The sequence below is a fragment of the Gekko japonicus genome, unplaced genomic scaffold, assembly GCF_001447785.1.
Source record: "Gekko japonicus isolate JY-2015 unplaced genomic scaffold, Gekko_japonicus_V1.1 scaffold303, whole genome shotgun sequence".
NCBI classification, from domain to species: Eukaryota; Metazoa; Chordata; class Lepidosauria; order Squamata; family Gekkonidae; genus Gekko; species Gekko japonicus.
Window position 1 is genome coordinate 696,089 of NW_015169180.1, and position 14,637 is coordinate 710,725.

Genomic DNA, 14,637 nt, shown 5'->3' on the forward strand with positions numbered 1-14,637 from the left:
CGCCCCAATCCAGATGCCTCCGGAGGTCGTCAGTAAGAGCGACCAGTGCTGTCTCCATCCCATGTCCTGGGCGAAAGCCGGACTGGAAGGGATCTAGCGTGGAAGCGTCATCCATGAAGCCCTGTAACTGTAACGCCACTGCCCTCTCAATTAACTTGCCCAAATAGGGCAAGTTGGAAACCGGCCAATTCGGCTGGGTCCAGAGATGGCTTTTTTAAGAGAGGGCGGACCATCGCTTCCTTGAGCGCCCTCGGGAACAGCCCCTCCAACAGGGACTTGTTGATAATATCCCTTTGGGTGCCTTGCAACTCTTCATGGCCAGCTTTAATAAGCCAGGAAGGGCATGGATCCAGGTTGCAAGTGGTTGGGTGTACAGTCAAGAGCAGTCTGTCAATTTCCTCCAGGCTGAGAGGGTCAAAGTAATCCAAAACTGACATCGAAGATGCGCTTGGGGCCCCAAGCTCACTTACTGTTTCAACTGTGGTGGGGAGGATGCGGCAGAGAGACAAGACCTTATCTGCGAAATAGCTCACAAATGCCTCACAGCCAATGTCCAATTCCCTAGCATTTGGCCTGCCCTGTGGCAGAGTTGTTATAGACTGAATCATTCTAAACAATTGGGCTGGGCATGAGCTCGCAGACACAATTGTAGCCGCAAAGTACTCTCTCTTTGTGGCTTTGACTGCCATCTCATAGGATCTCATAAGCGTTCTATAGGATGTTCTTGTAGCTTCGTCGCGAGCACGGCGCCACAATCTCCCTAGTCGTCATAGCTCTCACTTCACAAGCCACAACTCCTAGGTATACCAGAGGGCAAGCCTAGAGCAAGGGCGCAGAGGGCGCCAGGGAGCAATCTCATTGATGGCTGCAGAGAGTCAACTATGCCAGTCCTCCACAAGCTCATCCAGTGAGCCGCCAGGTGACATCTGATCACGTAGAGCCATCTGAAGCCGCATTGGGTCCATTTGGCTCTGCGGGTGAGCTAAAATATGCTTGCCGCCTAAACAGGGTCGGGGCGGGACATTCAGATGAGCCCCCAGGGCATGGTGGTCCAACCATGGGACTGCCGTAGCAGTAACCCGGTCCACTGTTACCTCCACTGCGAAGATCAGATCGAGCGTATGCCCACCTTGGTGAGTGGGGGCCGTTACATATTGGGAAAGTCCCAGTGCCGCCACGGACGACACCAGGTCCGCTGCCTGAGTGGAGGTCGTGTCATCGACATGGACATTGAAATCACCCAGGACTATCAGTCTAGGATGTTCCAGTGCCCAGCCTGATACGGCCTCCATCAGGAACGGCAGGCTATCAGCCAGAGCGTTAGGCGGTTGGTACACCAGCCAAATCGCCAAACTCTCCCCGGCTTCCCACGCCAGGCCGACACACTCAATGCCCGTGATCCTTGGCAGCGAGAGCGCCCTGAAGTAGTAAGCCTCTCGAATGAACAGGGCCACTCCCCCCCCACTCCATAGTCCGCGATTGGTGAAGGACCGAGAACCTGGGAGGAGCCAACTGTGAGAGAGCCACTGTCTCCCCATCACGCACCCAGGTCTTGGTCACACACACCAGGTCCATATCCCGCTCCAGCAGGAAGTCACGAAGGACTATGGTCTTATTATTTAAGGACCTGGCATTGCACAAGACCAATGACAGAGAGGGGTTGTCAGTCCGAGCCCCACTGCCAACTACCTTTGGGATGGGACGTAGGCTGGAAGGGGACCGAGCCTTCCTGTATCTCAGTCCCCTTCCCTTACATTTATGCCTAGTCCCACTGCTGTACTTTCCCCGCCCCGTGAGCACTGGTATCCCTTGGCCAGCCATCGCCACTAATGGTCTTCGCTAAGCCACAGACCACTAATAGGTTGTTTGGTAAGTGGCAATGTAGGGATACTATAGCAATTCTCTCTGCCGTGGTGATCATCCTAGATAGGCTCGAACAAACCTATATTATCCTAACATAAATTAATTCTAATACTCTAACAATTTGGTGCTAAAATCGCTCTCATACACTGGTCAGTAAAAATATAACGGCCAGTGATAACATCCCACTTTGCTCTTTGGCACTAACTATATATTCCAACCCCCCAATTTGTTAGACAGCTATTTCACTCAGAAACAGTCCCTAGTAATTAATTGGTTAATTCCATACACATTCATTCCTCTACCTTAATCTGGCATGATTTTAAATCTCTACTCCTCCCTTTAGTTAATTACACACACATTTAGACCTTAATCAATAGCAATGGCTACCCTACTATAGTTACCCCCAACTAACCTCAACATCAAATTAATTATGATCCCATTCTCCTAGTTCTAATGTTTGGTAGCTGCTTGTCACCTTCTCTACTCCACGTATGCACTCCAGTGCAGCGTCTCTGATTGCTACCTGCTCTGTAATAAGGCAGGTCTCTTTTTCAAGTCCTGAAAGACTTCCTCGGTCATGGACTCCCCCGTCACCTCTCCAATGTGCCCTGCGGCCCTTGGTCGTAATTCCTGCCTCCCAAGGCCCTGAGGGATCTTGCTGCCGGCTGGTTGGTTTTGCACGGCTAGGCTGGTCTCCAGAAAAGGGGGGAGACCCTCTCCCGAGCCCTCCGGCTGGAAAACAGTGCCATTGCACCTGCAGCAGCTGCAAGCGGCAAGCAGGTGGGCAGCAAGGGCAGCCGACAACAGAGCACAGAGGCAGGCATGACTGTCTCAGAGAGTGACCGTGGCGTCCCAGAACGTGGCTAGCGAGTGGGCCAAAGAGAAGCCAGCCAGCCACCGGCTGCCCCTCCACCATCAATGTGCTCACCCGACAAGTTTGACGAGCCGCCCTGCTAGGACAGAGAAGGTACCGCCCGGCTGATAGAGAAGCCAGCAGCCACCAGCTGCCCCTCCACCGTCAATGTGCTCACCCGACAAGTCTGATGAGCCGCCCCGCTAGGACAGAGAAGGTACCGCCCGGCTGAAACAAGAAAGGCTGTTGTTGCAATGTGCGAACGAGCTGAGAAGAAGCCAGTGGCCACCGCTCACCCTGCCGCTCACCCAGCAGCTCACCCGGCTACCACCAGCACACTTGCCTGGAGAGTTGCTTGAAAAGTCCGAGGAGCCGCTCCGCGGAGCACTCAGAGTTGGGCCGTTTCCAATCGCCGTGAGACACTGGGAGACCCTGTGCCAAGCCCCCCTCTGGGACAGGGAAGATATCTGTCTGAGAGTTTTTGGTCTCTGAGCTTGCATCGCTATGGTGCAGGTGGTGCAGATAGGGGTTGGCAGCTAGCGAAGAACTGCTAAGTTTGTTGTTTCAGGGACGAGCCTCTAGCACTAGGCTCCACTCCACACCGCCATTTTGTAGCAAATGAATGTGATACAGGAAAGAAAAAGACACTCAGGATTTGTGAGACTTTTGGAATGAATGCAGCTGGTAAATCTTATGAGGAGAAGCAGTAGAATATTTAGGTAGCAAAATGTATTTCTTGTCATCCAGAAGACATAATTCGCTCCAGGCTTCTTATTAGTTACTCATTTTAATTTGTTCTTCTGGCTTTCATTATAACGTATGTGGCTCACTTACATTTTAGTGAGATGTTTGCAGCAAGCTTTTATGAACGGGCCTAAGGACTTCTTGTCCTCAGGACATCTACAAGTAGACACTGAGTTTTATTTATTTTTTCTCCCTTTTCTGCTAATAATAAGATGGGAAATGTGGAGACACAAATCTTTTCTAGGCATATATTTCATTCATTTCTACTTATATGCATTCATTCATTCATTCATTCATGTATTCATTCATTTTAATTTCAAGGGCCACTGTCTTTAGTCTCCTGAGGGGATATTTATTAGCATGCAAGCACTGTATGGCTCTCTGTATGGGGGAATATTTGATTTCCAAAAGTTACATTTTCTCTTGTGATAATTACAAATGGCTCAGAGAATTATTTCTTTTGTATGTTGAAGGGCAAATCAAGCTGGCAGACTGTCAGATCCCCAGTTAAAACACTCTGCACAACACTTTTGGCAGTGATGCTTTATTAGAGATATGCTTACTACAGGAATGGGTTCTTTGTCAGTACTGAAGAAAGCACACGAAATTCAGAGGTTATAGGTAAAACCCAATGCACCCCCACATCCCATGCATACTTCAGCATTCAGCCACTAGCAAATCTGTGACAACCCTGACAGATATACGATGTCTTATCTACACTAGCCTAGCGAAAGAGTCCTCAAGGCCAAATCCCATGAGAACAGGCTGAGGGGTGCAGCTTAAGAAATAATTATGGATACTACAGACAAGCACTCAACCCACACACACTCCCCTCAGGAATTCCCTCCCCCCTAAAGCATGGCAAGGTGAAGCAGAACAGAGAGAAGTGAGACTGAAACCTTGACACAGACATTAGACAACTAGCCTTGAGCTCCATATTTCATTCTGTGAAATTATTTTGACTCCATAGGTTGAACAACTGCATCTAACTTCCTTTTTCTATATTAGAATACAGACAAACAGATTTTTAGACAAAGGGGGAATCATGTGTAATTTAAAATACATACAATTCCAACAGTCAAGCTGTTGATAGCCTGATTGCTCTGAGTTATTATCAATATTGGGGAATATGAGATATTATAAAATAGCAATAGGCAATAATGGAACAAACACCTTTATATACAGGGGTCCCGCTTCTTCCAGAAGCATCAGAAATAGACATGGAGGCTAGTTTCAATATAAAATGATTCCTTTACTGTAGATTCATCACAAGCAAACAATACACACGCACACATACAATAATTAAACATTCATGCATAATATACAGACTCAAGGAAGCAGAGGTGATTGATAGCTAATGGAGGGGTCATGGGGTGATACTACCTGTCCAGACGTGTAGAGGTCCATGAAGAAAGGGTGGTGACCCAAAACCCAGAGGGTTCCAGTGGTGGACTGCCAGTTGGCATCATGGCAGAAAACACACCGTCTGAGGCCATGTGTTTGCTGGGATATAGCCATTGGCAAACAATACGGACCAATGGGTGGCCCTGGGGGCTGGTCTCAGGTGAGAACAATAGATTACCTGGACCAATGATAAGTCCCAGGGATGTGTGGCATCAGGATGGGCAAGGCCTAGATGTGACCCATAGATCCCCTGAGCCGCTGCGCAGCTCCTCCCCGGCACGATCAGATGCCGGGGGGAAGCCACTTACGGGAGACCGAGGCTGCCGAACTGCAAATTGCTCCAGAAGACTGCCTAACAGTGTTATTGCTTTCTGTATCTGTGTTTTTATGTTTCTTTTGTTTTTGGATTTTATGTGTGTGGGTACTATAGCTAAACATTAACCACTTTGATGAAATGTGTCACAATGAATGTCTGAAATTTGGTGAATGTCAGTAGTCACATGTGAATATTTGCAACTGGTGATCATCTGCATTCACTAACATATGTCTGAAAACTGAAGAAATACATACCTGCTTTCAAACGGTCACAAATTTATCAGAGATTCTTACGCATCACATATATATTTTGACATCCACCAAATTTCAGGTGTTCATTTAACACTCCTAGTCATGCAAGTATAGTATGACACAAAATCTACATTAAATAAATGTGCATGTGATAAAATCATATGAATCAGGATAACTCTTCCAATGGTTATGAATTGAGAGAATGTCTAGACAATCAATCCTGAACATTCAATTAGGTGATGAGCTTTCTACGGCTACATTTTGGAGTACCATCTTCTTGCTTTCATACTGCTTTTGTTTTCTTTTTGTTCATAAATAATAATCTGTCTGTTGACATTTGCCACTTGTGATTCCTAATCTGTTGATTGGTTTCTCAATCATGTCCCTTTATCTCCCTTCAGGGACCACAGGGCAAGTCAGGCCTTGCTGGGCTTCCCGGTGCAGATGGCCCTCCTGTAAGTATAAGTATATACTATTAGATTTCCCTGCTACTCTTATTGTTAAGTCACTTTTGCAGTTTCATGGTCATGAATTTCAACAAGAAAAGTTCATCACTGAAAGCAGAAATTATAAAACATATCTAGTTTCATTATTTGAACTCTATATTTCTAGTCTTAAGTTTGTCCGAAATGACAGGTGAGAGATTGGAGTGACGATGAAGTAGAAATCACTCATATACATAACTTCCTTATTCTAGTACAAATTCAAAGGGATTTAATAGAAATATTAGGAGAGAAATCAGTTAAAGCACAGATTTATGCTTGTGGGCAAAACATCTGCATTCCTTTGGGGGATTTACAGTGCAATCCTAAGAATACTTTTCTTGGGAGTAAGCCCCATTGATTGTGAGTAGACCTGCTTAGGTTGCTCTGTTAAAAACATAACTTTCTGGGGCAAATAACTGTCATTACAAACTAACAAAATGAAATTATGGGTGACTAATTGCAGTTAATCATAACCACATGTCTTCTGACATGTCCATCCCTAACAAATACATTCTGGTGTATACTTTCTTGAGCCACACACATCCCGCTTGTTCAGATGAATGAAGCAGTCACTAAATTCGGTCGCTACATGTGTGTGTGTGTGTGTCTGTGTAGTAATCACACATTTGAGGGTGTTAATTGCTACTCTTGTTCTGGATTAATCAAGATGTTGAACTATAACAGATGCTGATGCTTCCCTTTGCTTGCAGAAGTGATTTTACTACTTGTCAAATCAGAATTTTCCCTGAATGTGTCGTGGCTTGGCAACCTTTTCTGGCACACAGGATCGATAGCAATCATGACACTTCAGTGCAGAAAAAAAAGTGACTGAATGATTGGCTTTGTATCTGGTCCTTTCTCCATCCTGCTGTGTGCCTCCTTCTATGAGGGTATGGCACTCTAATAGGAAAGGCATTATTGCTCAGTCACAGAGTGCAGTCTTTGCATTTACCAGGTCCCCGGTTCAGTTGCCAGACTCTCACGTTAAAAGAGTCTTGGGCATCTGGGATGGGAAAGACCTCTGGAATGCTACTGCCAGTTGGAGTATACAGCCCTGGACCAATGTTCCCTCTAAGCTGAGTTAGTGTGAGCTAGCTCACACTAACTCAGCTTAGAGGGAACACTGCCCTGGACTATATGCTCTGGTAACATCCCGGTTATGTTTTTGGGGAGTGTTGCATATGAAACTGCCTTCAAAAAATGTTGAAAAACTTCAGTGAAGGGCAAGCTTCAGCAGATAGTAAAGTGACAGCTGACCACCATCCACATATCACCCCAGTGTCAAAAGGTCCCCATTGGCTTTCAGTTTGTTTCTGGTCTCAATTCAAAGTGCTAATGATTACTTTTAAAGCTTTAAATGACCTACTGTCTGGGGAATTGTTTCCTGCATTAACCTAGCTGTCAGTTACAAGTGTTATATGAGATGCTACTTTGTGTACCCCCCACAACGTTTTTGAGTATGGCAGGCCTTTTTTATTCTGGTGCTGTGGCTTTGGAACTGACTCCTCAGTCAGTCCTATTGTGCTTTAAATGGTATTTAAAAACCCTTCTGTTTTTTTGTAATTTCTGTTCTATTATTTAGAAAATGTCTATATCACCTCTCCAGAGATCTGCTTGTGTTGGCTCACAAAGTGAAATTATACAATAAAAGCATAAAAGCCACAATATAAAATTCATCATACACAATCCATAAAATCTAGCAATAAAAACAAGCCTTAAAAAGCAAGCATAAAAACAGCATGAAACAACAGTCAACAGCCTAAAATGATCTTTACTAAACAGTCCTCAGATTAGCAGACTGCCAAGGAAGGGAGGGAGGGAGGAGGAGGAGATTGGATTTATACCCTCCCCTTTACTCAGAGTCTCAGAGCGGCTTACAAACTCTTTCACCTTCCCCTCTCCACAACAGACACCCTGTGAGGTAGGCGGGGCTGAGAGAGCTCTTTCCAGAATTGTCCTTGAGAGAACAGCTCTGACAGAAGTATGGCTTGCCCAAGGTCATCCAGCAGCTGCAAGTGGAGGAGTGGGGAATCAAACCCAGCTCTCCCAGCTTAGAGTCCGTGCACTTAACCACTACACCAAACTGGCTCTTAAGGAAGAAAGGGAGGGAGGGAAAGGAGCAAAAGTACAGGATAAAACAAAAACACTTTAAAATAATTTGAGTTTTATACCAAATAAATTGCCATGGTATGGTGATCTCGCCCTGTTCCCTCTCTCACATGTAGGATTTTCCCTTAATTTTTCCTTCCTTTCTGGCTGAGCAGCCCTTTTATCTATTTTCTTCTTATTTGTAGGTTTATGGCTGTCCCACCCTGTCATGTTATTATATTTTGATGCTGCCTCTGTGGCGTCCTTCCTATGGGGGGGGGCTGTGTTTCCTTTAAATCATACTCTGTGACGTGCTTGCTTTTAGAGGAAATGGTTTTACCTTTTAATTCACACTTTGTGTATATAAACTTGGCAGTTTCTGCTGCCACCAGGAATTTAAAATTCGAACTCTCTCTCCTTTGGTAGTGTAACCCAGGGTCTGGGCACTTCAGAGGACTATGTGGCCCTGAGGAAGTACTGTACTGTATTCTGGGATATTTAAACAAAAATGGATTTATTGAAATAAGAACAAAATAGGTTTCTGGAAAAAGGAACTTGTAAAATATAACTAGCAAGCTTGGTGTCACACCAGTCTCTCAGACACCAAAATTCCACTCTGACAAGATTCTCTCTTTTTCTCATATATGTAGCCAAACCAGCTAAACTCTTTTCCACACAAGATAAAACATTGGTCTAATCACACAGTTTAGACACAGCTTGTTTCTTTTCCTTATAGATTCTCTCTCCCCACAGACTCTCTTTAAAGGTTTTCACACTTCACCACACTTCATGCTCCAAAGACACACAGAACACTGAACTCTGTCATAAAAACACACACACACAGAAATTCCTCTCAGAACATCTCCTCCCACACTCAGTCATCAACCAATCACAGCACACAAACCTCCTTGCATTACTTCAGTCAAACTAACATTTAAAGGAACACACACACATCAAAACAAGGAATCATTACAGGCTCAGCTCAGGAATATGAGGGAAGTGACAAGATCCCCTTCTTAAACTTATGCTTCTGAAAGTGGCACACAAGATGCTTTTGAAAGTTCAAAAACAAACAAAATATTTTATTCAACATAGAGGGGAAAGGGTAGGTGGAATCAGGAGTAAAATGTCCGAGGTGAATCAATAATAATTCTTGAGGTAACTTAGTAAATTCACAAACTCCAGTTAATATGTTCCCTGCAAGTGAGAGTTTTAAGCTTTTCACAAAGAATTAGAATCTTTGAGATGAGAGGCTGCTAGACACTCCAGTATAAGTTCTTGAGTTTGACTGTTCAGGTTTTAGAAGGCACAGTCCACCACACATGGCTTCCTTCAAAGAATACTGGGAGTTTGGATTTGAAGGTGTTTTTGAGAACTGTGCTTTGATCAATCACTCACAGAAATAAGCTTCCTAGAGCTCACTGAGGTGAACTGGTACTATATCCTAAACATACTACTATTATTTTTGCAAGCAGAAATCAAATAGACTAGAGATCATCCGAGAATGCAGGTGATTTGATGGACAAACGACACAATCCAACATTTGTCTTAAGAATGAGGGAGTAAAAAGGATGGGAGACTTCAACTGATACATTCTGAGAACATTCTGAGGCGAAGTGCTTACAGTGCAGTTTTAAGCAGTTATACCCTTTTAAATCCACTGCTGTCAATGAGCTTAGAAGGGTGTAACTCTGTTTAAGATTGCACTGTGAGTCAAAAGAACAAAGCTAATAATAACAACAATACTTTGAAGATACCTATACGCACAACCGAACAAAAGATTTATTCTTCACTTCAGCTGCATGTGGATTTAGCTCAAATGGAATCCTCCTTCTACTTATTGATTTCTACATGCTATAAAATATTTCCATTACTGTTTGCTTTCATTTTGTTGTGTCATAACCTTAATGGTGTGCTTAGCGTAATGTTCGATGACAGATAAAAATAATCAATTCGCATCTTCCAGAGAAAATGCTTTGAATTAGGAAACTGTTGAGTGCTTTACATGCTCTTGTGTTATTTTCCTCAAGTGATCTGGACCTGAAACAAAACAGCAGCTTCAAGTAATGAATAGCAATTCACAATCCCAAGGAAAATCACTGAAGAGAAGTAATGCTGTCAAAGTGATTAGATTAATCTCTTGATTGATTTTCCATAGCTTTTAAAAAATGCTGTAGAGATTTCCGCATCACATGGCATGTTGCAGGCTTCTTCTAAATGCTGTAGAAATCATATGTATTTCTTAGGGCAGAACTAGATCTTATGAAAGACACACGACTTCATCAAAAACTGCACCCACCCCTGTGTCTTCCCCACCAACATCTAGTAATACAAAGTGCATGATGTGACATCTTCACATTGCAAGTTGCAACCAGCGAAGAAGAGGAGTGAATACAGTGACATCATGGCACTCGTTTACTACATTATGAGAAAGGGGGGAAGGCTCAGGACTGCTGCTTTTGTACCCAGATGTCTTATTCTGGCCTTAGCAGTTTCTATAGTAATATGGGCTGAGTGGGAAACGGAATAGCTTGTTCCTGCACAAGGTTATGCCTGTTTTCAATGATGGCCGGTTTTCCTTGTATTTTAACCAATTCTGCTTAGTGATATGGACATATTCTAATTTCAGAGTTGTATTAGTCTGTTGCATCAATATTGTTGTTGTTGTTGTTGTTCAGTCGCACAATCGAGTCCGACTCTTCGCGACCCCATGGACCAGATCATGCCAGGACTTCCTGTCTTCCGCCGTCCTCTGAAGTTTGCTCAATTTCATGTTTTTTGCATCTATGACACTGTCTAACCATCTCATCCTTTGCCGTCCCCGTCTTCTTTGACCTTCAATAACTATATTTAAATATCAATATTATACAGCAGCTCAATAGCACTTTCATGTTTTCAGGGTGCTACTGGACTCCGACATTTATTCTACAATCTTTTATTGGTTCTGTATCACTTGCACTGTCTTGGCTTCTCTCAAGAATCCGATAAACTGTAGCTTGGTGAATTGCTGAAAATTCTGATAATAAACCTTCAGCTATCCCTAGCAGAACTGTACAACAGGGATCCCTGGGAAGAGGGAATTACTATTAAATTGGTTTAAGTATGTTACGTAGTTGCCCATCATTTCTTTTGTTGTTGTTTTTAAATATCAAATTTGTTTTTGAAAACAATTCTGCTTTTGTTTATATGTAGAACTCTATGCAATTCATATAAATCTGTACAGAGTTGTTCAAAAATGTTTTTTCTCTATATGTTTTGTAAATAGGGTCACCCAGGCAAAGAAGGCCAGTCTGGAGACAAAGGTGCCTTGGTATGTTTATGCTTGGATCACTTGGAAGATAAATGTTTGTTAAGTGACATTTGAATGTGCATTATTTAAAAGTAATGTAATATTTTTTAGGGGCCTCCAGGTCCTCAAGGTCCTATTGGTTATCCTGGTCCTCGTGGTGTAAAGGTATGCATATAGAATATTTTTGTTCGCTTCTGAATATTAGTAATTTTATTTTTATTATGAAACTGTTTCTTTAAAAATCTGCTAACTTTATAATTGCCACTGTTTTCTAATAGGGTGCAGATGGTGTCCGTGGTCTAAAGGGTGGAAAAGGTGAAAAGGTAACCCTTTAATTGCATTTAATTTTTATCCATTGTTTATATTTTCTTACAGAAGGTCAGCAATGATGAAATCAAGCAAGATGCCATCTAAATATCTATGACTTTAATTGTAGGAACAAGAAATTTATAAAATACTTCACTTGATCTGAATATCACTTCTCCAGTGGAAAACAAAAAACAAAACTGGAATCAGTCCAAAATTACAGTCATTATATTTAATTCCTAGTAATTACTGGGCTTCAAGACAAAACAAAACCTTGTCCCCGTTATTTGATAATCTGGCATTGGTTAAGAATAACTGGAATATTCCAAAATAATAATGGTGACATTCAGCTACCACTATGCCAATGCCGTACTGTGTGAAGCTTGAAACAGATGTCTGTTTCACACATACCACCTATCTGCTGATGTTATTTACTCAATCCATCCAGCCTATGACTAACATAAAGAATCTTCAGCATGCACAGAGCAGGCATAATACTTAAGTACGGCCCACAGCAGCAAATAATCAGGACACCACTGCAACTTTTATTTTATTTGTATTTATTTTGAGATTTTTATTCCACCCTCCCCAAAGTGGGGGTTTGAGACTCATTACAATAAAATCACATTAAAATAATAAAATCACACAGGGAGCAACAATTTCATATAAATCTGTTGGGAAGTAGAGCAGGGAGGCCAACTGAGATGGATGCCTGCCGCCTCACCCAAAGGCCTGGCGGAACTAGGGTTGCCAAGTCTGGGTTGGAAAATACCTGGAGACTTTGGGGGTGGAGCCGGGAGAGGGTGGGGTTTGGGGAGGGGAGGGACCTCAGCATGGTACACTGCCATAGAGTCCACCCTTCCAAGCAGCTGTTTTCTCCAGGGGGGCTGATCTCTGTCAGCTGGAGATGAGTTGTAAAAGCAGGAGATCCCCAGGCCCCACCTGGAGGCTGGCAACCCTAGGCGGGATGGCTCTGTTTTGCAGGGCCTGCTTAATGATAGATGATCCCGCAGGGCCCTGCTGTCCAGTGAGAGCTGTTTCCTGTTTAAGATCCTGTTTGTGCTGAGGTTTCTCCATGTGATTCATGGAGATAGATCTGATCATTTTAAACAAATGGCTAGGCTGAAATTTCCCTCTAACAATTTGAGTGGGAGTTTTGTCATTTACTTCAATGGTGTGTGGGTTAGACTGAGTGTAGAAATGTCAGAGGTGGAGAATGAATAGAATTCTTGTTCTTTTTCTCCTCCAAACAAGGTTAGCAATGTTTAATAGGGTGGTGTATTAATGGAACAGATATGGAACATTTAAAATTCACCTGGCAACCCATCTGGACACCTGTAGCAACATTTTCCCATTCTTGCTGGTACACTGAGTGTCATCATTTATTTGTGGTGTTAGTTGCCTATGGCAGCTATGGTCAACATCTTGGGTCAAGGGCTGGACACTTCCAAACTAAACTTCTGAGAGGCTAGAGTCATTTCCTCCTGATATGACATCATCCCATTGGAGCAACTTCATTAGACTATATATCTCCTTCTTCTGATAGTTAGAAGGAGCATCTGCCAGCACAAAAGGAGAAAAAATATCATAGCAGGAGGACATTTTCCTCCCCCAGGGGCATCTGGTCTCTGAGAAGTGGCCTTCAGTGCTGCTGTTGACCTGTCATTGTGTGGCCAGTCTTCCCTGAGTTGCAACTACTGAACCACCTGGTAGTACACCATTATAATAGCAGTTTCTGAAGAAATGTCTCCAGGCCCTCTCCATCAGCACAGCAGCCCTGGGATGTTTCTCCAATTGTTGTGCAAGAAAAGATGAGGTCCTGTTTATCCATTCTAACCCAACTGTTCAGCAATTTCATTGAGTGCCCACGAGTTCTTGTATTATGAGAAAGGGAGAAAAATATCTCTTTCTCTACCTGCTCTATCCCATGCATAATCTTGTAAACCTTGATCATGTCACCCCTCATTGATTGTTTCTACAAACTAAAGAGCCCCAAGTGCTTTAACCTTTCGTCATAGGGAAAGTGTTTCAACCCTTTTATCATTCTAATTGCCCTTTTCTGCACTTTTTCCAATGCTATAATATCCTTTTTGAGGTGTGGTGACCAAAACTGTACACAGTATTCCAAATGAGGTTGCACTGTCGATTTATACAGGGGCCTTATAATACTGGGTGATTTGTTTTCCATTCCTAATAATCCCCAGCATAGCGTTGGCCTTTTTTATTGTAGTCACACACTGTCTCGACATTTTCATTTAATTTCTCTTGGTCAATCTCTCCCCATCAACATGTATTTATAGTTAGGATTTTTGGCCCCAATGTGCATCACTTTGCACTTGGCCACATTGGACCCCATTTGCCACATTGACGTCCACTCGCCCATCCTCGACAGATCCCTTTGGAGTGCCTCACAATCCTCTCTTGTTTTCACCACCCTGAACAATTTCATGTCATCCACAAATTTAGCCACTTCACTGCTTACTCTGAACTCCAAATCATTAATAAACAAGGTAAAAAACATCGGACTGAGTACTGATCCCTGCGGTACCCCACTGCTTACCACCCTTCATAGAGAAAATTGCCCATTTATACTCACTCTCTGTTTCCTATTTATTAGCCAGTTTTTGATCCACAAGAGGACTTGTCTTTTTATCCCATGACTATTGAGCTCACTTAGAAGCCTTTGGTGAGAAACTTTATAAAAAGCTTTCTGGAAGTCAAGGTAAACAACATCTATTGAGTCCCCCTTGTCCACATGTTTGTTCGCCCCCTCAAAGAACACTAACAGGTTAGTGAGACACGATCTTCCCTTACAGAACCCATGCTGAGTCTGCCTCAATAGTTTTTGTTCATCAATGTGCACTTTGGTGAGAATCTTTATAAAAAGCTTTCTGGAAGTCAAGGTAAACAACATCTATTGGGTCCCCCTTGTCCACATGTTTGTTCGCCCCCTCAAAGAACACTAACAGGTTAGTGAGACACGATCTTCCCTTACAGAACCCATGCTGAGTCTGCCTCAATAGTTTTTGTTCATCAAT

General features: G+C 43.2%; 1 protein-coding gene across 1 annotated transcript in view; it reads left to right on the forward strand.

The window, feature by feature from the left end:
* Positions 1 to 14,637, forward strand: part of COL11A1 (collagen, type XI, alpha 1) — a 362,318-nt gene that overhangs the window by 177,307 nt on the left and 170,374 nt on the right. Inside the window, exons 25-28 of the mRNA XM_015416098.1 lie at positions 5,833 to 5,886; positions 11,270 to 11,314; positions 11,405 to 11,458; positions 11,572 to 11,616. Of these exons, the coding sequence (XP_015271584.1) occupies positions 5,833 to 5,886; positions 11,270 to 11,314; positions 11,405 to 11,458; positions 11,572 to 11,616 (198 nt within the window). The remainder of the gene's footprint in view (positions 1 to 5,832; positions 5,887 to 11,269; positions 11,315 to 11,404; positions 11,459 to 11,571; positions 11,617 to 14,637) is intronic.